This window comes from Rhinolophus sinicus, chromosome 1, assembly GCF_057876585.1.
Source record: "Rhinolophus sinicus isolate RSI-liver-muscle chromosome 1, RSI-T2T, whole genome shotgun sequence".
Lineage (NCBI taxonomy): Eukaryota > Metazoa > Chordata > Mammalia > Chiroptera > Rhinolophidae > Rhinolophus > Rhinolophus sinicus.
The window spans coordinates 88,976,573-89,002,215 of NC_142501.1; the positions used below are offsets into that span (position 1 = coordinate 88,976,573).

Here is a 25,643-nt window from a genome sequence, read left to right on the forward strand (position 1 = left end):
CGGGGGGGTGGAAGGGGAGAAAATAGTATCAGGAAAAGAGAAAAAAGTGAAAAAGCACAATCTATGGAAAAAAAATAATTAATTTTTTATCGGGAGGGGGGAGGGGAGTAGACTATGTGGTAAGAATAAAGATGAGGAAATTGGGGTAAATCTAAATAGCCCTTCTGTGCAGTGGTATTTATTCCCCAGGAAACTAAAATAAGAGGTGAATTAAAGATCCAAAACCGAGAGGCAAAGAAATGCGCAGTAGCAGCCGCAGCCCCACGCCGCTCCCTTTGCCTACTCATTTTTTCGCTCACTCTAACTCACTCACTCTTTTTTGGATTTCGTCATCTTTTCAAAAAATCAATAAAAATATTCTGGAAGCTCCGAGGGTCTCCTTCTTGGCCCCATCCGGACCCCCAGACTCTGCTCTATCATTCCCGACAATTGGAAAAAATGTCCGGGGGGGTCCCTGCGACCCAGGCGCCGCTAATGGGGGGGTGGGTGGGGAGAGGTGGAGAAGGGAGGGGGAAGGCGCAGAGGAGGAAGAGCGCCGCAGCCGCGGCGACTGGAGCCGGAGCAAGGGGGGACGGTTTCAAAAAATAATTAAAAATCGAGGAAATATCCTAGAAAAGCCCTTTTGGCGTGAAAACCCCAAGGAAGATCCAGGCTTCCCGAAACGGAGGTTTCGGGTGCCAGAAAGGTCTGTATCTTGACCCCTGGGGCTTTAGATCCCGAGGGGAAACTTGGAGGGGTGAGCGCCGCGGCGGGAGTGTCCGGCTGCGGCCCACAAGGGCAGAAAACTAGGGGACGTGGTGACGAGCTGAGGGAAAGACGAGGACCCGGGAGCCGCCGGAGAGAGGCACGGGGGCTCTGATCTCTCCTTTAGGGGTGCCCCGATATTCCCCCTACACACACCTCCTCCCCCCTTTCCTACCCCACCCAAATCTCCGCACCGAGGAAACTGGAAAGCCAAACTGTAAGTAACCGTTGTGAAGTGGCGGCTGGGGAAGAGGGCACTATTAGAAGTGGGGTGGCCGAGATAATGGGGTGCGAAGGGGAGTGGGCGACGTTTTCCAGCCTTTCCAACCAGAGTTTTGCAAAGCAACATGGCGAAACCACGGCAGGTCCAGAGCTGTGCATACGTGGGCACACGGCTTGCTCTCGGCAAAGATTTGGAGCAAGGGTAAAGAAGTGTTTCTTTTGGGTTCTCCTAAAACACACATTTCTTCAATGTGACTTCCGGGGCTCCTGAATTCCCCGTTTCTCTCCTCCTCCCTTCTCCTCCCTCCCCCTCCCCCCTTAGTGCCAACGCGGAGTCGCGACCACATGCGGGAACCTGAGGCTAGGACGAATTTGTTCTGGCTTTTTGGGAGGCTGCCTTTTACTTCTGGGTACCGATTTCACGGTCCTACTCCCTTCTTCACTGCACAGAAAACAACCCGGGCTTCGTAGAGGGCAGGTCGGGATGGGGGTGGGAAGAAGAGGCAGCCACATGCGGGCACACGCGCTCGGGATGCTCCCCCACCCCCGCCCCAGGACAGCCTCGTTTCTCCCAGATTTTCCTCTTCCCTCCTCTTCCCCTCCCCCAGTTAATCTTGCGTCCTGCAAAGAACAGAAAAGAAGCCACGCGTCTCGCCAAAGAGTGCGAGGTAACCTCGCACACGGGAGCCGGGAGGCGGGCGCGGAGGCTGTCCTCCCTCAGTTTTAGGGTCCCTACGTGAGTGGGGGCCGAGAATGCGGGTGGGGACAGACCGAGCGTCTGTCTGCTGACCTACCTCCAGCATCCAGGTAGCCACCATCCTGCGCATGTAGGGCTGGATGTCCTTCTGCACGCATTTGAAGTAGGAGCACTGGGGAAGGTAGCGCTCCTCGATGGTGAGCAAGTTCTGCAAAACGCGGTCGTCGTAGAGCAGGTTGGCGTCTGGCACGGCCCTGCGGACCCGGTCCACCTCGCAGCACAGCAGCTCCATGGCCAGCCGGGTGCCCACTCGGTCCCTGCTCTCTCCGGAATGGAAAAGTTTTTTGGGAGGAAGGAGGAGAGAGAGTTCCCCTTACCGCCTTCCTTTGGCTAATAGGGGTTTTCGGGGGGAAAGTTAAGGGCAGAGAGAGGAGCTGGGGGAGAAGAGAGGAAAGGGATGGGCGGTGGGAGAGGAGAGCCTCGGGGGCTGCTGACTCTGCCTGCCCTCCCCTCCAAACTTGTCTCGTTCTCCCCAGCTCCCTCTCCTCTTCTGCTCTCCGAGGCAGTGACGCAAACTGGCTGGGCAGTTCTCCTCCCTCTCGCCTCGCTCCCTTCTCTGGTTCCTCCTCCCCCTTTCCTCCCCTCCCTTCAATCTCTCCCTCCCTCCCTCCTTTCCCCTCTTGTTATTAAGGAGAACAGCAGCTGGCCCGACCTAACTTCAAACGCGGTCCCCCGCCCCCCCCCACCCTTCTCCTTAGCTCTCCGAGGCCCTCTCCCTCCATCCAGCCCCGCATGCCAGGGGCCCCTGATAGGGGAACCCACAAAAAACCCACCGATTCCTACTTATTCCCTCTAATTTCGCACTCTGTAACGTATCATGCCAAAATACGACCCTCCAACTTTGGCTTCTTCAAAACCCATCCTATCACTCTTGCCCACGTATTGAAGATTCAGGAATGATGGGTAGAATACTTGAAGATGGGGTGGGCTCAGACAATTTAGAAATAGATCCCTTCAGTGAAAAACAAGGAGGGCGATTTTAGAAAATTGCAACCTCGCATACCCAGATATAAAGGTTGTGTTCCTGATATTTATGTTCCTGACCATTTCAAAGCTGTTTCAAAAGCCCAATTAAAGGAACCAGAACAATGTCCCCCCTGCACCGCCCCCCCCTCCGCAGAGTGTGTGGCGAGGAAAGGGAGGGCGATAGGAGGGAGGGGGCTGCTTCTCCGACGTGGTAGAATGTGACCCTGAACAGAACCGTCCTGTACTTGGGGGCGCTACGGGCGCCATTGGGAGACAAGGCGAGGCGCCCTGAGCTGCGGGAGGCCGGGGGCAAGGCTGCCAGCGGTTCCTTCGCGGCCAGCGGCCACGCAGGAAAAACCCGCTTCCTCGCCCCTGCATCTGCTGACAAGCCGCCCGAGGTGTCTGCCGCGAGTGTGGCCACTGATACAGCTTTCTAGGAAATAGCCCGGGAGGGGGAGGGGATGGGGGCGAAGGAGGGATTAGGTTTGGCTCCCCCTCTCCCCCCCTGCGCAAACACCACCACTCCTTCCTTTACCCCGAGGCCCCTGAATTCCACCCCGCGGTCCTTCGCCTGCGTCCTCGCCGACCCCTCCGGGTTCACGCCTCACTTGCCAGCCAGGCTTTATCCCCCGGAGCGGGACTGCGGTGGAGACGCTGCCCGCGCAGTTGGCTGTGACACGTGCTCAAATGCATCCTCGGGTCAAGGCTGCTTTCACAGGGGATATGGTGGCGTTTCCTTACCTCCTTCCTCCCGCCACCCCCCACCCTGCCTTTCAGAATTATTTCACTTTGGGAGGAAGGGGAGTGAGCCCAGCACCCCCGCGTGTTGGCGGAGCTGGCACGTGCAGCGAGCATGGCGTGGGTCCGGGCTCTGGACACACCGAGGTCCGCAGAGTGCCTCCTTCTCCGAAAAAGGGGGCCCGAGAGCAAGCGGGGCGGGGGAGGTGCGGGCTGAGTGAGCTGCTCGGTTCCCTTGAAAGGAGGGGGGAGGTGGAATAGACAAGGCGGGCAGTGAATAAACCAGAGGTGCTAGCGTTTTACTCAGGCCCGGGGGCCAGCCCCTTTAAACGAGGGTGGGGCGGAAGGGGTGGGGGGAGGGGATATCGCTTTAAAAGGGTGAGTAAGAGTTTGGGGCGCCATCTCCCCTCCCTCTATTTGCATAGCCAATGGCTCTGGGGCTCCTGCTACTGCGCGCTGATTGTTACCGGGCAGATTACTTTTTTTTTCTTTTCTTTTTTTTTTTTTTTCTTTTTTTTTTTTTTAGTAGGAAGAGTTCCCCGCTACATCAAAAGGAAGCCTAGGCTGGGCGGAGGGAGAACAGGGACCCGCGGGCGAGGCTGGGGAGCGGCCGGGCGCCTCCGACCTTATCAATAGCCGCGGGAATTAGTGTCCAATCTCCTGTATAGAAAGGGGAGGGAAGGGGCGGGCGAGGAAAATGTCTAATTGCTGTTAGAAGCCATTAGCTTTCGGGAAGAAAAAAAGCTCACTGAAAAACCCAAGTTGCAAACTCAAAATGAAACACTCGGCGATGACAAACTCAAAAGTGATGACACTCCAGCTGAGTACGGTGTTCCTCGGAATAGAGTCGGTCCCTGACAATCACCTATTGATTTTACTCAACTTGGACTTCCCGACTCAAGCTTTTGAGTCACTGCGGGTAAATACATTAAGTTACATTTTAAGACCCCCATAAAGGAATCACTCAAACTTCACCTCAGCCACCTTTGAATGGATCAAAGAAAGCTGCTGGGGGATTAGGGGGGAGAGGTGTTTTTAAAGTATAAATCTACCCCGACAGGCAAGGACAGAGCCGGCGAGGGCTTCCAGCCTCTTGACATCACTTGATAACTAATCGAGCGCGGTCCCCTCTCCACCTCCCTGCAGGGAAAGCATCCCCAGCCCTGGGTCTCCTCGAGGGGGGAGGAGGGCGGGGAAGAGGCGGGTGGTCGTCCTCGGGGCCTCGCCCACCCTGGGAAGAAAGCCTGGGTGGCGAACGCTCAAGTCCCTGGCCCTCTAGCCCCTTCCCTCCACTCCTACCCTTAACCCCCGTCAGGCTTTGCAGAGAAATTCCGGCGGGTTGGGGGGCAGAGGTGCCGGCGTAGGGGAGGGGCGCGGGCGGATGTCCCTGTCTCAATTTACCCAGACCCGCGAGTGCGGACGCTTCCCGCGTGGCAGGCTGGCCTTTGCAAGTTCCCCGGTTCACTTCCCCTTCCTATTACGGACTGCTCCCGAACATCAACTTCGCCACGAATCGGTCCCCCAGTCGTGTTTCAGTCTCCAACACGTGGGGTGGGGAGCGAAAGGGTGCGGTGGTTGCCAGGAATGTCTCTGGGAGATTTGGACTGGGAACCGAGTTTTCCCTTTCGGTCGCCACTCCGACTGTGTGTGAAATCCTTAATTTTGCTGGGTAAAAAGCACTCCCAGAGCCACGCGGGTAAACGCACGTTGCCTTCTGGGCAAAAGTGCGCGTTTTCTTTGAGAGTAGACTTAGGTATGGAGAAAAAACCAAGAGCCTGTGCTCTGGCTTTTAAGTCAAAACTGGTCATTGTTGGGGGGGGAGGGGGAAAGAAGACTGCTAGTTCTTTCTTACCCCCTTTGCACCCCTCAAGGCAAAAAAAAAAACACAAAACACACTATCCTGTCCTTTGTAGGATCAGTGATAAACTTGAGCGAACGCAAGTTTTATTGGACTTTTATTCCCTCCCTTGCCGGCTCCCCACCCCTACTCCCCGCGTTTTGGAGTTTCGGTTGGAAAGTGTACAAAACCCTGTAGGTGCAGGGTGCAGCCGGGTGTTGGGTGTTTATAGGTACATTTCTGCAAGAACCTGCAACGCTAAGCATACATACTTCCAAGCTCACCTGGCGGATGCCCGCCAGCCAGGTGATCGCGCCGTCGGCTCCAAACCTTGGAGCCGCGCGAGTTCGAGCCCGGCTCCCTCCGCGTCCCAGCACTCAGGCCGTGTTGGGGGAGGGGAGTGGGTTCAGGTTCAGGAATGGGGGCCATTTCCCTCCCCCTACCTCCTCCAAGGCGTAGAACTGTGTATATGTTTTTCCACTGAGGGATGAATGGTCAGACAACCAAAACCGAAAACCCGACAGTTATTTAAAAGTGGATGTCGAAGTGTCCCAGGCTTGGCTCCGAGCTCCCAGAATATCAGAAAGGAACAGAAGGAGGTACAGAAAGAGGAATTGGGGGTCAATAGGAAGGGAATAAGAGCAAACTAGAAAAATGTGCGAAAGGAAAAGGGAAAATCGGCAACTGGAGAACACGGGGAACGTGAGTGGGTAGGAACAAGCCGACAGGAGTCTCCTAGAAGCCTGGGCATTGCGATTCCAGGTGTGAATAAGCTTCCGGGGCCCTCTCGCCGCCGCCCCCCCGCCCGTCCTGGGGATCCAGCCGGGGGCACAGTCCGGCCTGGCCTGCGCATTCAAACTGCCCCTGCGGCGCGCTGCAGCTTGCGCCGGGGCTGTGTGCCTGGGGCGGCAGATGCGATAGGCGTGGGTTAGAAAGAACTGCGCCTGCCGTCTGTTCACCCACCTAGCATCTTACGCCCCTCCCTTGGAAAAAAAAAAAGTAAAAAGACCCGAACTTCCCCCTCTTCCTGTCTGATTCAGCTGCAGGACACGCCTCACGAGGCCGAAAATAGCTCTGGAAATGCATTAGCTTTATAAAAGTGAATTTTCCAATATTATTTGGGGTGGGGGGCGTCTGGCTCCCAGCGTCGGCTGGGCCCTGCCCCCCGGGAGGAAAAGGAACGGGCCTTCTGAGTCCCTCGCCCTCCCCCAGGCGCCCGGGGAGGGGGCCGCTGAGCCGCTGAATCGCGCCTCCGCTCGGGGAGTCACCACGAGGCTTTTTCGCGGAATTTTGACGTCATCCACACGTGGGGGAAGGGGCTGGGAGAGCGAGAGGAAGCGGCGGGGGAGGGGGCCGACGGGCGGGGAGCGACGCAGGGCGGCGGCTGCGTGTCCGGCCCCGCGCGGTGGGCGCACAAGCCGCGGACCCGGCAGTGTCGCTGGCTCAGCCGGCCCGCGGGCTGGAGGAGGCTGCTGTGCTCGCTTGCCGGCGAGTCGAAGTGGCGGCCCTGCCCCCGACCCTTCCCGGCCCCCGCCATCTTTCACCAACTCCCCCCTCAAAGAGTTTATTTTATTTTACTTTTTACTTTAATATCGGGAGCGGCTCTTAACTCCGGAAAAGGCTTATTTCTTTGGGTTGTGGTCCAGTTCCGCTCGATAGCTACCTCAGCCTGAATATCGCGATTGCTGGTCGCGACGCAGTGTCTCTTAGCTTTCCATCCTCTCTCAAGCGAGAGAGACGTGAATGTGTTTTTCTGTTCCTCGGGTCATGAGTTCTGCATTTACTTTTACACCAGGAGTGTTTCACGCGCTACCTATTCCTCTCTGCTCCTCTCCCCACTCACTATTTAAATACCAAGTAGATTGGTTGATACTGTGATAATATAAAATCTAACTTCGGAGGATGGATGTGAGCAACATTGGACCAACTTTGCTGTATTAGGAGCAAGTTCGTGTAGAAATATGCTTGTCAAAAGAGTTCCACAAATAGATGGGCAAAAAAGGGCAGGGGCGACACCCTTCCACTCGCTGGATGTCCACGTGGTATCTGTACTCAGGGAGAACCTTCTAAACTGCAGGGGCTGAAAACTGCAACTTCGGAGGGAGCCCACGCACCTTGATTTCCCCTAAATTTGCGCCGTTTTTTAATCTTTCAATCTGGGAAGTGATATGCGAAATATGTCATTTCTAAACCCACGGTGACAATTCTGAGATTATGCTGAAATTTACAAGGAGCTTCAGTGGGAAATGTTGGGAGAAAAATAGTAAATGTGAACTGGCTTTTACCTCAATGAAGTAAAGTAACTTGCAGGAATCAGATGCAGAAAGCTAGGGGTTTCTTTGAAAATGTGGATTTGAGGTGGAATTATTTGTTTCAAATGTAATAGAGAAGCTTGCTGTCTGAATCAGATATCAAGTGTAGAAATGTTTCTTTTTTAAAATGACAGAGTTTGGTTATGAGCAGTACTTTCTTCCTTCGTTTTAACATGGTCCCTCCATTTTAAACTTACTATTTATTTATTTTTCGTTTGATGGTTGCTAATCTGACCCAAGTGACTTTTTTTTTATCAATAAAATATCAATACTTGCTGTGGATGCTCAGCCTGAGTGAACTGTATTTAAGAATGCTTGCTTTTTGGTGCCTGATTTGATGGACACTTAGTTTGTGTGTACAAAGGTAGAAAAATAGGATAAACTATTGGAAAGGGGGCGTGGGGGTAGGAGCCAAAGGAAGTATTTAAAAAACCCAAAAGACAAATGTTCTTTCAATTTTGCTCCTGCTTAATTTCAGACATTTAAGTTACAGGAAGTTAAGTTTAAGCACTTTGTAGATCTAAATTCTTAATAAAGTGTCAAGAATTCTTTTTGAGCAATAGTCATTTTTATTTTTCTAAACACTTTGATTTTATTAAAGTTGAAACATTAATTTCCCTTAAAAATGTTCACTTTCTCAGTATGATTGAACATTCTTTTGCTTTTATTCAGCTGTGTGTTAGTTACAAGCAATAGAAAATATTTCTAATAAATATTCCTCATTTCATGCTTTATTTTTTAAGGATTACCAGCATCTGTTAGCACAGTTTACAACATTCCCATTCTACAACATGCTGAATTCATAGTCTCCAAACTTTAAAAAATTAATTAATAAAAACCAAAGAAACAGTTTTCTTGTTGAGGCTTTTTTGTTCCCTGGTAGCAAACATCAGGAGTCAAATTGAAAATTTTTCTAAAATTATTTTCTTGGTGGTCTTCTGTTGGCATTAAGAGGAATGAGTTTTGAAATGTGAAACAGGTTGTTTTTAAATGTTTATAATCTTCAAAATGTGCACCTCTAGAGAGGTACATTCTTCCTATTTTGGGATTGATCTGAAAGCAAGCATTTTGTATAAGTATGCTCGACTGTCCAAACTAGGTTGGATTTAGACTCTTAGGAAGAATGCATTTCTTCTTTGTTCAGCCTAAAGTAAGGGCATCTGCTCTTAACATGAACTTGAAACAAAGTGTGTGCCTATGCATTATGTAAACAACTTAGAAAAGCACAAATCCAGAGCAGAGGGTTTTATGTGGAAGGTGAAATTAGAGCAAAAAATTCTAATTTATTTCTGCTGTTAGTCATCTCAAATAACACTTTCATTGTGGTCCCATCAGCTATAAGCCAAATAATTCTTTCTTTGTGATGCATAAAGGTAAGTTCCTTCAAGCCTATTTAGTAATGATGATGATAATTCCTCTGTCTCTTCTTTCAATGAATGTACGTGTGAGCCTTCACTTTATTTTCTTTTAAAAATCGTCATCAAATGGTAAAAAAATTATGGACACTGAAGTTAGGTTTTTGTCCTGGGAAATTACATCAAAAGCACTCAATTTGCCTCTTTTGAAAAGAAAAAGTCACCAAAATTTAGTGTACCTATTGCTTAGGGGAAGGAAAAAAAAAAAAAAAAAAAAAAACAGGATTAAAAAGGAATAAGAAAATTCCTTTGCCTAACTTTCAAATTCTTTTCCTTCATCATACCCACATGTTTCGGTTTTTGAAAGCAGCTAGTCAGTCCATCGGGCAAATGCAAATCTAGGACCAGAATTTTCTCTTCTGGTGTCAAGGAAGATGTTCTGTAATGGAGTGGTTCGGGGTAGTTTACGTAAGGTTTCAGATGAAATGTCACACATCTGGCATCGAACACCAATTCTTTCAGGATTGTAAAACATTATTTTAAAACATATTTTGAGAGAGGGGAATCTAGATCATGGACAAGATGTGTGCAGGCCGTTTTGTGTGTGAGTATTCCTGAAATCATTTAAACTCAGGAAATTTAGTTGTATCAAGTAGCGGCACATGAGATCTCTATTTTGTGATTCCAATTAACTGGTCAATAGCAAGTTTTCCTATCCTGTACTTCTGAATAAATATTCTTCTAATGTTTCTCTTTTTAAATAAAATGGCACATCTAATGTAAAATATCCCTAACAGAATATTAAATAAGACTTAAATTTACTTTCCTTTGTACAAGAAAAGTTCATATAATTACTCTTTGTAGTGTAATTACCAACAATTTTATGTCATCTAGCAAATGATTTAAGTAAGTCGGTAATGGAACGCCAGTGAAATTTGCTACACTTGGGATGAAAACCATACTTACTTCAAGAAATCAGTCTGACCTTCCGTTTAGACTCTTAAGACTTTACCTAAGCTACTTGTAAGTTTCACGAGTGGAAATCGGTCAGATCTAGGAAAGCCTTGTTCTCTACCATAGATTAGATGCAGTCTTGTTTGGAAACAGGGCAATCGCCTGTAGAACCTCGTGCCATTTTGGCGAGTCACAGAATATGTCTTTTGTGTCTGGGAGTCTGCGATTGAAATTCTATATAGTATTCATCAAGGTTATTCATGCTGAGCGATCACATATGTGTTAAACTGATAACATCACAGGTCTGTGCACAGATACATCAGAGCATGCTGGGGGCACACTTCAGATTTGTAAGGTAGAATTTAAATGGTTTAATGGAGGAGTCAAATACACTGAGATTTGTGTGCTTTGGTCATGACTTTGGCTTTTGTGATTTATTCATTCATTCATTTGGTAAAAACGGAGTCCTTACCATGTACCAAACAGTGTGCTAAGCATTGGGGATGCAGTGGACAAGTAATTATATACTCAATAAATGTTTTGAAAGGCAGGCAGGAAGGAAAAAGAGTCAAGTAATACAGTCTCTGTCCCAGAGCAGCACATTTTCTGGTGATTAAGAATGGGAAAGTATTGATATCCCATAACCGAATGCATTCAAAACATAATAAAACCAAAGAACGAGATGCCATGTTTTATCCATCTTACAAAACCTGCCTTAAACCAGGTACATGGAAATTTATCTTCTCTTTAAAACTCAACCTAATCAAGTAATCACTTGAATTGCATAGAATTTTTTATTATGTTCTTAAATTATGTTCTTAATTTGTTCATCATCTCTTGGAACTACTGCTTGATTGGATGTCTGGGTCACACGTTTGGGGTTTAGTTATTCGTCCTTTTAAAGCAGCCGAAGATAGAGCAGCTTTCTTGGTCCATCATTTCAGAGTGATGGAGCATTCCTTTCTCTGAGTAGCTGTATTTCCCAGAGCATCTGTTTCTTGTCTGAATGAACCCACCCTGAATCTGACAGGGTATTGGTGGGTGTTTCACTCCTTTGGTTAGGGAAGCTGATGTCAGAATAGCTCATTTACTCGTCCTGGGTCACCCAAACATTGACAGAGCAGAATATATCTGATTATTAGCATGCATGTCTCCTAAACTGATACAGAAAATAGTGCCCTTGTCATTGGCATCACGTTGATGAAATGGCACCAGGCTAGAGGTTAGAATCCTCGCATTCTGGTTCCTACTCTGCACCAACCAGCACGGTGACTTGAGGATAGCTTAAATGTTTCCATCTCTAACGTTCCTCATCCACAAAATTAGCTAGCTGTAGTAGATGACATTAAGTTCCATTTCAGCGCTAGATTTCTAAAGTTCCAATAGCGTTATCATCATCATCATCATCATCATAAAATACTCATATCTTTAGCATCTTTTATATATTTTATGTTTTACGTAATGATTCTTAAATTGCGGATTTACATATATTCTCACTCTAGGTATCTGAGAGATAAGAACTCATCATGGGTTGAAATCCCATTTAAAATCCAGTTCCTTGGATAGGTGGGCACTTGACGTGTGTATGTCAGCTGATGGAGAGTGCTGTTTTCCTTATCCTAAGTCAATAGAATAGGATGGCAGTCTTCAAAAATATATGGAATGTAAAAATACATAGACTATAGCACTGTTCCAGGGTGCTTAAGGCAATCCCAGCACATAAGTTAAACTCACCTTATGCTTATTCCTACAATTCAAACATAGCCCCCATTGGAGCACATATTGACATATAGTTTTGCATGGACCCTAATTTGCAGATCCTTCTGTAGGTAACTAAACAACAGCTCAGAGCCACTGTGGGACTCTATAAAAGAGGCTCATTCAGAGCTACATGGAATTCATGGGACATCAGGTGGCTCCTTCAGTGAAAAGGGAACAAAGCACATTTCCCAGAGTTGCTCCATTAGGCAAGACATCCCTGCGTGCCTTCTGGCACGTCGTAGTAACTACGTAGGAACCGGTAAGCAAAGCTTTCTGCTGTGCCTCACTTTTCATTTCTTTGAACATGTGAGAAACTTCATGCATCAGGGTTCTTTGTACTCCAATAAAGTCCACTTAGATATAAATTATTTACTTTACAAATATATGTATTTGTAAACACGTTGCCTTCTTAAAGTGTGGCTAAAGAAAATTGTAGTGATTAATAAGCAATTACATTTGGGAGGGTTCTGGACAGTGTTCCATACAATTGTTTTAAATGTATGGTGTATGGTGTCATATAGAAAGCACTGTACTTGGGATTGGAGGAGGTGGGTTCTAGTCCCCGATATGTCACAAGCTGTGTAATGGGGGGCAAGACTTGCATGAGAATACAACATTTTAGGGTTGTAAGGGAACCCATGGGTCTCCAAGCCCATACCCCCATCTATCACAGAGGAACCCCTTTAGAGCATTCCTGACAGATAAAGAGGGTGCCTTCGCTCAAATGTTTCTCCTGATAAGGAACTCATGTCCTCTAAGGTAACCCCATTGTCTATCAATTCTGTTTATATGTTGCTTTCTTGGTTGAACTGGATGCTTTATCAACAGCTAAGCAACGCTGGTGTCTGCTGACTGTTGTTGGGCCTTGAGCCAGATCCTTTGCCTTACAGTATCTTCCCAAGAATCACATGCTATTAGGATCCTGAAGGATTGACAGGTTAGTAACTTAATGATGGTGACTCAGTTAGTTAGGAGTCCCAAACTTCCTGCTTCCTGGTAATTTTTGCCCACAAATGCTGTTTCTGGCCGCTGAAACATCAGAATTAGCCATCTCCCTCATTTATGCTGAGAGTTGGTCAGATATCCCCTCCTCCATTCTCCCCCAGGCTAGGGCTACCTTTTCTCTGCAGATACTCAGTGGGGCACTAGCTCCTCATTTTCTAGAAGGCTACTCACCTCTGGATCCCGACGAGTTCATGGCTATCCAACTTACAGTATGGTATCCTTAATCAAAGTGTGGTATTCTTACTGTGGCTAACGAGAAAGCAACTTGGAACAACGTCAAAACCTGTAGACAATCAAGGTGGTTATAGCAAAACACATTAGGCCCACAGACGGCCATTTGTCTCCCCTCGCCCCGTTTTCCTTAAGCGAGCACACCCAGTACCACTGAGGGTGCAAGAGCCTGGACAGGGAAGAAAGTACTGAAAGAAAAAGACTGTCAACCAAGAATTCTATATTATCCAAAATTATCTATATGCCAAGAATTCTATGTACAAAAATTATCCTTCAAAAATGAAGAAGCAATTAAGACATCTTCAGATAAACAAAAACTGAGTGAATTTGTTGCTAGCAGACCTCCGTAAAAAATACTAAAGGGAGTTCTTGTGGTTTAAATGAAAGAGCACTAGACAGTAACTCAAATCCACACAAATAAATAAAAAGCACTGATAAATGTAACTACATAGGTAAATATATAGACAATATAGATGTATTGGGGGTTTTTTGGTAACAATTTTCTTCTACCTAATTTAAAAGCCAACTACATAAATCAATCATTATAAAACTGGGTTGATAGGCTTATAATGTATAACAATGTAAGTTGTATGACAATAATAGCACAAAGGAGTGAGAGGAACAGTGCTGCACTGGAGTCAAAATGTTGTATATTATTGAAGTTAAGTTGGTATGAATCCAAACTACACTGTTTTAAGTTAAGATGTTAATTGTAATCCACAGGACACCCACTAAGAAAATAATATTTTTTAAAAAAGGAAATGAAACAATAAGAGAATTTAAATGGCACACTAGATAATACTATTTAACAAAAAGCAGATATTAATGGAAAAAAGAAGAACTAAAAAGACACAATACATATAAAAAACAAATAGCAAAATGGCAGATGTAAGTCCTATCTTATCAGTAACATATTAAATACAAATGGATTAAACACTCCAATCAAAGGGAAGTGATTGGCAGAATAGATTCTAAAAACATGATTCAACTAGAGCTATCTACAAGAGACAAACTTTAGATTGAAAGACTATACAAATACGTTGAAAGTAAAAAGATGAAAAGTATATATATTATGCAAACACTAACCAAAAGAGAGCTGAAATGGCTATACTAATACCAGACAAAATAGACTTTAAGACAAAAATTGTTACTAAGATGAAAAAGAACACTTTATAACGATAAGAGGGTCAAATCATCTGGAACACCTAACAGTTATAAACATATATAAACCTAATAAAAGAGCCCCCAAAATACATGAAAAAAATCTGCTTTGTAGTGAGCAGAAACCTGACTCTGTTGCTTTCATTTCTTGGTCTTATTTATGCCCTGGAGAGCCCCACACAAAATAGGTCTCACTGCTATGTGATTAGAGAGTTTTTCAAATATCTGAAGCCAACTCTCATGCCTATTCTCACTTTCAGTTTTTTATGTGATCTTTATAAAATTTTTCCTGGAATTCAATTATGTTCTCTTATAAAGAAAGCAGTCCTGTCACATGGCAGGTTCTCATTCACCTGCACTTCAAGCTACGATACTCATTTCTCCCTGGGATCATGGACGTGAGCACCTTTGAGGCAGGGAGAGAAGGTGGCTAGAAGCCAGGTAGGTGGTCCTCTGCTGCTTCTTCATCTTCTTACTGTGCTATAATAATAGGAAGTAAAAGCCTTTGTAAATCAGCTGTAAGCTTTACTGAGCATTGGGCATTGTACACACACAACCGTCTTCTTCCCTTTCAGTTCTGTATGGCTGCTATGACTATGCCCTGTGTTATAGATGAGAAACTGATGCTTAGAGGGCTTCTTTAAGTTGTATAGGTCACACAGCTTCTACATATCTTTCAGATCCTGAGCTCAAAGTACTGTATCCCTGTCTTTAAGTTCTCATTCCACATTTCAGAAAATTAAACTAGAACTCTTAAACAATGCCTTATGGGTATGGCTTACATGTAAAAGACGACTTAGCACTCGAATCATCAGACCCATGCTAAAAAAATAGACTTTGGACTGACATCAAGAAATCGGTAAATAAATATATGTTAACCTCAAAGAAACGTTTAAAATATGTATGACTTTTTCAAAATGAGTTCTCAGTTTCCCAACATTTTCAGATAACCCACCACCTTCTCAATCACATCAGAGAGATCTCTAGTTTGGGTTTTGTTTTGTTTTGTTTTAATAAGAGTTTAAAAACCTGAACAAGATCATGCCAAACCACTGTTCTGTAAATTGATTTTTTTCAGTTAACAACATAATCTCTTGGGGTCTTTCTATGCCAGTACATATAGATCTATTTCATTCATTGTAAGTGCAGAATTTTTTTCAATAGTAAGAGTGCATCATGATTTAACCACTTCCTACAATTAATAGCACTTGGGTGCCCTACCTCACCAATTTTTTGCTTTTCTAAATAATGTTCCATTAAACACCATTGTACTTTGCTTCTTTGTGCATTTCAGTGTCTGTAGGAGAAAAATATTGAGGTCTTGATTCTATAAATTAAGTGGTCCTAGATAGAAAATGAACATCTTGAGGTCCCCATCTTCAAAAATCGTATAGTCTATAGGGAACAAACACATACACACATAGCTTTCACTTTAATATCGGAGAGGGGGAGATAGGATGACCTTAATATTATGGGAGTGCAGGAAGAGGGACGCTGAGGGGTCAGCTGAGTGGATGACTAAGAAGTCTGCATGGAGGAGGTGGCACTTCATTGCCTGGCATTGTGCCTGTTATTTGTTTGGACTCAGACCATTTGGTTGGATGAATAGTGACAAAGATGGAAAGGAAGGATGCTCTTGGCAAAGGCGACAAAGCTCAGGAAGAAAAGTGGGGAGTGCACAGTATGCGCAGCCAGGACCTGGCTGGTATGGCTGGGGTATCTGGAGCATCGCTCACCTCAGGGCAGTGGCAGGGGCTGGGGACGGAGAGGATGCCAGGGGCTTGGAGTAAAAAGCACCAGGAGGGATTCAGATTTGTCTGGAAAAGAATTTTTCTTCAGGGTATGTGACCAAGGTTGAGTGCAGAATTTAAGAACAGAGCAGGCAGCCCTCTGATTGAGATGGTAAGAGCCAGCTAGATGGATCCGTGTTCTCTAGAGTTGGTCCAGCAGCCCTGCGTTTTCCTGAATCTATTCCTATGGCAGTTTCTATGCTTCACTTTTGGGGGTTGTTTATGCTTTGAATTCAAGTGAAATATCCATGCGGAAGAAAAACGACACAGTTTTAGAGGGGGAAAAACCCACCTACTTTTAGCTACCACTATGTCTATATCTATAAAAATTCTTTTCATGCCCCGTGAATTTCAACATGCAGTTTATCTTGTTTGTTCCATAAAACATCAGATGCGACTGTAATGGCCTAACCCCAAAAAGATAACTCGACACACATCAAACATTCAGCAGCATTCCAAATAACCTAATGCTGGAGCCTGCCTTCTACGGGGCCATGTGGATGTCAGCCACACACAACTTGAGTCACGCTGACATAGCTGGCATGCCTGGATTGCGATGGAATCTCAGGGGTACAAATCACAGGCCAGAGAAAAGAAAGCCATTGGCTGGAACAAACAATGCAAGAGTGTTCACATCTCTGCAGAATGAGGGGTATTAATGGGAGGGGGGATGACAATTGCAGCCAGAGGAGGACACTGACCCCAAAGCAGGGTGGGCACAGCTCAGTGGTGCTGGGCCACTGGGCAGAAGCTTTCCAGGGGCTCAGGCTATGGCCACACCCTTTTTCTCCTGACCTCCAATCAGATAAATTAATCAGATACCAGATGTTTCACTAAAACTACTTCCTGAACCCAATGCCCTGTTGTCTTCAGGGATTCGAGAAATCCAGAGTTGGTAATAGTGGCCGAAATTTATTGAGCACTTCGATTGACTAGACACTGTGCTAGGCATCTTACAAATAATTCATTTGATGCTCGCAGCTCCATGGTGAGGTGATTTTAACAATTCCCATTTCATGAAGGAGGAAACTGAGGCTAGGAAGGAGTAAGAAATGTACCTGAATTCCACAGCCAGTAACTGGCAGGGACTTGAACCACCATCTTTCAGAAGCCAAAGCCTGGGCTTCGGACCACCGCACTCAAAGTCATGTGGCTGATTCATGCAAACTGGGCCACCCCAGCGGTGCCTCCCAGATGGTGGGACTCTGTGGGTTGAGCCAGTAGAGGAAAATTCTAAGAGATTCTTTTTACTCTCCTGGTTTCCTGGGGGTTGGGTAGGCATGTTTAAACATGCTATTCATTCAACTCTGGTTTACCTCAGTGATTATGGGGTGCAGGGCTCCTGGCTAGGCATAGAGAGGGGAAGCGAGGATGCCCCAGGGTTGGGGGAGGAGGGCTGCAGGCTGCAGGCAATGTTGCAGCCACCTGCGTTTGCGAGGTCTTAGATCTCTAATGAGTTTGGTCATTACTTTCTAGCCAGGGCCGGCCTTCCTTCCTTCCTTCCTTCCTTCCTTCCTTCCTTCCTTCCTTCCTTCCTTCCTTCTTTCCTCCCTTCCTCCCTCCCTCTCTCTTTCTTTCAAGATTTTTTTTCTAATGTAAACCTTTTTTTGACTTAACTACATGTCAAGTATGGTGCTGAATCATTAACATAAAACAGTGAGCAAGCAACATCCCTTTGGTGGTCCAACGATTGAATGAAGTGGGTATGATTAGTCTTTCCATTTTAAGATGAAGAAACTAAAGCTCAGAGAGGTTAAGTGGTATCTCCTGTACCCACTGATTCAGTGGCCTGCCCTGCTAACCACGATCACAATGACAACGTAATACTAATGACGTGCTCACTCTGTACAGGCACCGTGTCAAATACTTCTTTGACAGCAGCTCATTCAGTCCTTACAATAACGCTATGATAGGGACCACTGTTATCTCTGTTTAACAGAGGGGGAAACTGAGACACGGACAGGTTAGGTAATTTGCCCAAGCTCGCCAAGTTGGTAAGTGGCAGAGCTGGGATTATCTTTTACTGCTTATATTTTCTGATAAAAGAGGAAGACATTTCTCAGTTTTTGTCTTATTTTTCACTTGAAATCTCCTGTGGTGACCCAGAGTGGGTGCCAGGTTACTGAGAAGAGAGTCTGAGCTGAACTGGGAAGGGGTTCCAGTGACCATGTCCCTGCAGCTCTGGAGATGAAGGGAGGTGGAGAGGCTGATGAGACGGCAGCCACAAGCCTGGGCTTTGGCCAGGGAAGGCCTCAAAGCTCCCTCGCGGGTTGGCACCCCATGCTGGGCAGCTCACAGTGACAAGTCGTGGCTTCTAGGAGAAGAACCCAACATGGTTCTTGGGAGAGGAGAAAACCAGAGGGAAGGGCTGGCACAAGCTCAGCCCTCAGATCTGAGAAGGAGTGTTTTGTGGACTCGGGCATGTAGGTAGCAGCTCTCCCAAGAGCCAGGCAAGAAAAAGTAGGTTTCTGTTTGGGCAGCAACGGGATTTCAGGGAGAAGGAGAGGCACATTCCCAACAGCGTACAGTGTTCACCCAGGGAGAGGTGGCCTCGGACCTGTACCTCTAGCGAGAGGAGATGGCCATCTCTAAGCTGACCCCTCTGCAGAGGGGAGAGGAGCTGGAGGTTGAGTTCATCACCAGTGGCCAACAATGAGACAACCATGCCTGGGAGGGTGGGAAACAAGTGCCTGTTCTTGGGGTCCTTCCACATGTCATGCTGTGTACCTTTTGTCCTGTTTACCTGTGTCCTTTATAATATCCTTTCAATAAACCGGGAATAGTGAACTGTTCTTGTGTTCTGTGAGCCAGTCTAACAAACTGTCAAACCTAGGAAGGGGTCCTGGGAACCCCTGAATTCATAGCTGGTCAGTCAGGAGTCCAGGTGGCAACATGGGACTTGTGACTGGCATCCAGGGCGGGTCAGCCTTGGGGACTGAGCCCATAACCTGTGCGGTCTATGCTAACTCCAGGTATTTAGTGTCAGGATTGAATTGAATGGTAGGACACCCAGTCGCTGTCCAGGGGTTTGGAGAATTGGTTGGTGTGGTGAAAAAGCCCACACAGAAGTGTTTTATGAGTAAACACAGTTCATAGTAGCAAAGAGACACATGAGAAGTAGGTGGGAATGACGGGTTCAGGGAGACAACCCGTTTCAGTAAATCTTGATTAATTGACTCAGGCAACCACAGACACTTCATTAACTGCTCTTCTTTTTCTGTCCTTCACTCGCAGGACAATACAAAACTGGCTCTTACAAGGATTGATGTTGAAAACGATGTACCTTCCAGAAGATGCCAAGGCCGCAGTCTGGGCCCACCTCGCTCGCCACCCCCTCTGTGTACCTCTCCTGTCCTGCACAGTAGGACGTGCTGCCCAGGGCGACCTCGAGCCAGAAGAAACCCCGGGCCCACTCACATCACCAAGAAGCTTGCATCTCTTTTCTGTGCTTGCGAAGATGGGAAAGTAGATTCCTGTTTTTGAGAGATTTCTTTATATCAAGAATTGAAACATAAAGGATTTTTTTTCAAGTTAATATTTAGCTCATAAAAATGGACTTTGGGAAAACGTCTCCAGACTCTATGTTTCTGTTAATTGATCTTTTACTCTAACAAGTGAATCAGAAGCTACAAATACATTGGGGGAAGAAGATACAGACTTCACCGAAAGATTTGTTGCTTAAGCCAAATAGACGCTCTCTCACAGTGCTTCTTTAAATTGAGAGCATGTCTGGGACATTTTAAATGGTTTCATTCACTCGAAAGTGAGATGTATATATTCCATTCAGAAAATAGGCGTTAGTGTGCTTGATTTTGAAATCCTTAAAAGTCATATCATGTTAAGACTGAAAGAGACATTTGAGTCTTAACCTTCTCACTTTAAAGAGAAGGAAACAGCAGCCTGGAGTAATTAAGTGACTTGGTCACTTGGTCACATCCCAAGGCTTTGTCTGTGGCAAGCTGTCCAATTTCCAGCTTTCTCCCATTACTGTGCATCTTCCTTGTATCTGAAATATCTGATTGTCCTTCGTTAGGACTCTCTACCTTGTCATCAGCTGCTGTCACGGATAGTTAATCACTGATCCCCCTCTTGGATTTTTTTTATTGTTTTTTTTTTCGTTTTATTATGGAAAATTTTCAAACATAAAGGTAGAGGATATAATATAAATAATTCCCATGTGCTCCTCACTCAGCTTCTACAATTATTAACATATGGCCAATCTTCTTTTATCTATACCTATCCCTAGTTCCCCCTCCCACAGAGATGATTTTAAAGCAAATCCAAACATCAGGTAATTTCAGCTATAAATATTCCATGTGGAACCATGTAAGAACCCTCAGATATATGATTATCACTACTAACAAAAATTAATAATTCCTTAATATCATCAAATTTCTCTGATTTTCTCTCTCTCTCTCTGTGTGTCTCTGTGTCTCTCTGTCTCTCTCTCTTTGTCTCTCTCTCTCTCTCTCTTTCTCTCTTTCTCAAAAATTGATGTCTTAGAATCAGGATCCAAACAGAGTTGGAGATGGGGTTTCTGGTCTCGGGTAGAATGCTTAGCTGATCAGAGTTCTTGCATTAGAGTGCTTGCCACGCGTAGGGAAATAAATTGCATAAGATGGATATTTTATAATAATCATAGATCGCATTTTATATGCCTTTCCATTTCATACGCATCTTTGACCCACAACATTCATGTCAGGTAGGGTACACAGGTATCATTTGCCTTTGACAGAGGAAACTGAGGCCTGGAAGTGTTACAGGATCCAATCGGTGGTCAAGCTGAGATCACCCAAATTTCCTTCTTATTGAACAAAGTATCATTATAACCCCTATCTTATTACAATCATAGCTTCTACTTTTATGGGGGCTGGATAGGTTCCCATCCCTTTCTAAAAATTTTTCAGTAGCTCATGTAACCTTCAGAGCAACCCTATGAAGTAGTTGCCTTTATTCTTATTTTGCTGATGAGGAAACCAAAGCACAGAGAGGTTGAAATGTTTTCTCAAGGTCACCCAGCCCCAGCATTTAAATCCAGGCCTCTCTGATTCCAGAGCTCATGCTCATAACTTCTACAATACACTAGTGTCATATTATAAGGCAACTGTAATTTTCGGTGTTGAAAATTTACCTTGATTGACTTATCTTATTTCTCTTTTAGAATTTGGCTTTACATACAAATGAAATTACATACAAATGAAATTACCCTTCAGATTACTTCGTCAACGTGGATGTGGTTTTCCTCTATTCAGACATCTCATAAACACTGGCGTCGTTATCGTTTATCTGAATTTGGGAAGTTCTATATAGCTCTCAACTAAATAATTAAGAGGTGCAAATAAATCCTAGACTCCGGACCTGTCTGCCCCAACCTCACACAGCCAATGGCGAGCATCACACAGTCCCCGCCTTGGCCTGGCCCTGCTCACGCTGTCTTGTGCTTTCAGGAGCAATCAAAGCCCTTTTAGAAAATATTTCCTCGTCTTCTGTGGCCTTGGATGGACAGTTTTCCACAAGGCGTGTTTTTTTTTTTTTTTTTCCCCCAGCCACACTGGCCTTAAGAAGATATTACTCAGGGCTCCACACCTACTTCAAACATTTTTAGGGCCCTGGTGGGGCCTCCTGCTTGATTGCCAGGAACCCTGCAGAGAAGAGGAGCCCAGCTCTGGGGCTTGCCTTGGTCACAGTGTTTACTGAGAGCTCGGAGGCCCACTGTCAGTGTGGCAGTGCTTTTTCTCACACTTCCCCAAACAGCATATTCTTGTTAGGCAGCTGTTGCTCGCGAGGTCTTCTTTCTGCCCCCGGTCGCTTTTCCCATGTTTGTATCGCTGGTGGGATTTCCCCCCTTCCTTGTTTTAAGGGCTTTCTCCCTAAGTCTTTCTGTCGCGGAACAGCTGTGCTCTGATATTAGATAGAATGTTTTCTGTGCTCACCACAAGCTTATGAACAAAAGGGTTTTAAGAACCCTGATAAATGAACAAGGTCTCTGGGAAGATGAAATGTTACCAACATTTCAAACAATCACAATCCTTGTGCATCTCGGCGGCTTTGCCCTTTCACAGTCATGCCGGGCGGGTATTTGGTCGTGGAGCCTTGGAGACTGGGATTTTTTTTCAGTCTCCCTATCGACCTGACATGGGAAAGTTGGTCAAAGATGGCCCTTCGCTGGCATCAAAGCCCCAAGCTGGCTTTCCCAGCTGCTGTTTGTCCTGGGGTGAGGCCCCTTTGCAGGGTTTCGGGGAGTTTGGTCAGCAGGAAAGGACAAGGCTGGCATCTGGTTCCCGTTACCTTCCCACCATCTGAAAGGACTGCCAGCCTTGGGTCGGGCTACCTGTCTGCAGGTGCAACGCTGAGCGCCAGACAGTATCCTATCCATCCTGTGAAGTCTGTGTTAGGGCCTCTAACTTTCAAAGGAGGACACCGGGGCTTAGGGAGTTTAAGTGACTGTCCCAAGGTCATAGCAAGGAAGTGGGTGGAGCCACTATCTAAACCCAGATTTGGCGGAGGCCGAAGCCTCTGCATTCTTTGGTAAAAATGGCACCCCTGAGAGTCTGGCGAGGTACGGCCAGACGGAGGACTCCTGGGCTGTTCTGTGTCCTACTTGTATGGAGGACCTTCTTCTAAACCCAAGAGGCTCTCCTTTCTTTAAACTCTTCTCCTCGTCCCCAGGCCGCCTCTCATCCACACCCTCTGAAGTGGGCCTGTCATCCTTAACTCCCCATTTTAAAGCCACCTAGACCCGTGGCTTTGGTTCACTCACTGCCCAGTTCACCGTCCCAACCCAGACATTGGCTCCACAGTCCAAGCTTCTTCCTGGTCCTGCCTTACGTGGGAACAGAAAGGTCAAGGCTTGAAGTAAAATGACAGATGGAAAGAAAAGCCTCTCCCAGCCTGTAGAGCTCCGTGAAATCCTTCATTATGGGATTTCCCTTGTCAGAGCTGCAAGGAGAAGCCTGAAGGCTTACGGCAAAAATCTATAACACATAAAGGCACTGTACACACAGGCTTTGCTCATCACCGCGAAAACATCTGACAAGCAGCCCCAAGGGGGGCAGGGCAGAGGGGTGATGGGAGGAGGAGGGAGGAGAGAAGTGGAAAGAAGAGGGAGAAATGACCAACAGCATGATTTCATTTCCTGCCTGTTGGCACCATGCCTGCTCTCCTCTACAGAGCCAAAGAAGAGGTCTTTCAAAAATGCAGCAGGAATAATTGAGGCTAGACCCAAGGAAGCACATCAAAACCACGGGAGCCTGGATACCTAGGAAAAGATCAGCGAGGCATCTCCACGTCTGGAAGTGTTTAAGACTAGGGTTCAGACTCATCACTGGGGCTGGAGGGGTGTGGGGGAGGGGCTTAGGGATGGGCTGGCACGGAGGCAGAGGCACAGGCTCGTTGATTTGGGTCCTGTGCGTTTAGGAGGGAGTAGTCACGGGTTACCCTTGGAAGCACCCCTTCTCCAGCCAGACTGGGGTTAAGTCAATTAGTCCACACTGAGAAACTGCTGAGAGGTCGGCATATATGAGCAAGCTCCAGATTCTCCTGCCTCCAGCCGTACACATGGTGAGCACCTTTTCCTCCTCTGCCCTCATCCTTCCCAATCTTTTCTAATTTCCTTTACCCTTTGAAGCTTCCCCTTACCCCTATGGAAAAGCACAGACAAAGTATCTTTCCTGCAGGGGTTTTCACGTTGATAAAGAAAAAGGCTTCCCCAGGACACAGAGATCATCACCAAGCCATTTGCAGAAAGGCTGGGAGGCGCTCCATTCTTTGGGGGAGAAGGGAGGGCAGGTGCGGGGGCCCAGCCGTGGTGAGGCTGTCCCACCTTACATGGGGCACCTCCAGGTTCTTGTACGCAAAGGGAGGCTATGAAAGGTGCAAAGACACGTTTGCAGTGACCTCTAGTATGTTGTGCCACCTGAAGAGGGTGTGGTGGTGGCAATAGGGCCTGAGGAAGGCTCCCTGGGGTCCATGCCACTTGGTAGCCATGGGACCTTGGGCAAGGCATGTCACTCCCCTGGGCTCTGTTTCGCCTTTGGCCCAAAGGGCTAAATCCTAACTGTCCCGCTTGCCTTACAGGTAAATCATGAGGATCGAGTCAAGTGAAACACAAGTTGGAAAGCTCTTTGAAAGGTTAAAAATGACATTGAAGTGTGACTGTTGCTCTGGATATTGGGACGTGGAGGACGAGGAACGTGCTGCAGCATCCTCCACCCTCCTCTTCCAGAACTTGCCAGGCCTCTGTAGTGGCAGTGACCAGACCCTGCCAGAAGCTGTGGGAGGAGAGGGGCTCCAGAAGCCAGCAGCAGTTGGAACTGTGGCCAGCTGAAACCACCCGACCTCCCTCCTTGCCTGGCCTTCTCCAAACCCCAGGAAAGTCAGAGTTTCTGTGGAAATTTAAGCTGTGCCTGCTGTACCAGACTGGGGTGGGGGTGGGGGCTGCACTCTGCCAAATGGTGGGCATGGAGGGGAAGCGACAGCTGGAGGGTACCAAGCTGAGGGAGTCAGAGCCCTTCTCCTGCCAGCCCATGCTAGGCCTGGGGACTGCCACCTACAATCAGTGTAGGCAAATGTGGGTGGCTCTGGCAGGGTGAGGCTTGGGGAGCCTGTGTGTGGGATGCTGGAGAGGTATGGCGCCAGCAGGCAGGGCATAAGGCACACACTGCCCATAGAAACCAGAGGAGGGACCAGGTCCCGCCTGGCGGTGCATGCCTGGCTCTCTCTCCAATAAAGGAGGCTTCTCCTTGGCTGGGATCACGTGAAAAATAGGGAAGCTCCTGTTGCTCCTGGTGTACAAGGGTCCCGTGTGACCCTTCCCCCCACCCCCCCTCCTCCCACCCGACACCCCCCCACCCGCACTCCTCCCTCCTGACCTCCCCTCATCCCCCCTCCTCCCACCCGACACACCCCCACACACCAGCACTCCTCCCTCCAGATACACCGCCCCACCCCTACCCCCACTCCCAACACACACGTATGGTTCCAGCCCCTGGAGCTCTGGAGGGCACCCCAATGGAGAGGACTTCCAAGTTGCTCCTGTGGGCACACACGTGTGCCTGCTCTCTCACTTCTCCCACCTGCCTGGCCACCTAGCCGAGCAGGACGGCTCCCAGCACCCAGGCTAGTGACATGAAGTTGACAGAAAAGTCTGCCTGAGATGTGACTGCTGCCACTCAAGGCTCTCAGCTTGTAAGGTCGTCCTTCCAGACAGTTTTATCCTCCTAGACACTGAGTAGCAGTTTTTATAGCCTGGCCCCTGACTTCCACTGGCATCTCATAAAAGGAGCCATGTCCCCTACTGCAGGGCACAGTATTGTAAGACTAATTTAAATTGCACATAGCATGGTTTTAAAAACTAAAATGTACAGTTATTTCTACATGAGACTATTGAACCAATATTGTTGGTTTCCTGGCCCAAGGAATCCCCAATATTTGTTTCAGTCCCACTGCGGTCATTCCCACCCGCACCCCCGACTCCACCCATGATCTTGGGAAAGTAATTTTGCCTCTCGGGGCCTCAGCTTTCCATCTTGAAAAGGAGGAGGTGGGCCAGGTTTCCATTCAAAAGGAAAACTCAATAATAACAAAAATAATTATGCTGACTCTGTGTACTTACTATATACCCTCCAGTTTTCCCTTTAACCCTCACCAAAAAAACCATGTAATTGTAATTTATAAGGGCTTCGCCCTCAGTTCCTCCATTCTATCACTCATCTCATTTAAGTTGCACTGAACTGTTGCTTTTGCCTCCAAGCTCACAAATCTCTTGACCCTCTCCTTTGGTTGGCATTCCCACCACTGCCAATAGTCATT

General features: G+C 46.9%; 1 protein-coding gene and 1 long non-coding RNA gene across 2 annotated transcripts in view; one reads left to right on the forward strand and one right to left on the reverse strand.

Moving 5' to 3' along the window:
- The window catches only part of CCND2 (cyclin D2), a 28,720-nt gene extending 26,482 nt beyond the window's left edge, over nucleotides 1-2,238 (reverse strand). Inside the window, exon 1 of the mRNA XM_019756926.3 lies at nucleotides 1,761-2,238. Within this exon, the coding sequence (XP_019612485.1) occupies nucleotides 1,761-1,955 (195 nt within the window). The 5' untranslated portion in view covers nucleotides 1,956-2,238. The remainder of the gene's footprint in view (nucleotides 1-1,760) is intronic.
- Nucleotides 6-24,235, forward strand: LOC141570057 (uncharacterized). The gene is made up of 3 exons (XR_012493824.2): nucleotides 6-685; nucleotides 19,068-23,393; nucleotides 23,910-24,235. It is a non-coding gene; the product is annotated as an uncharacterized LOC141570057 (long non-coding RNA).
- Nucleotides 24,236-25,643: the final 1,408 nt, after the last annotated feature.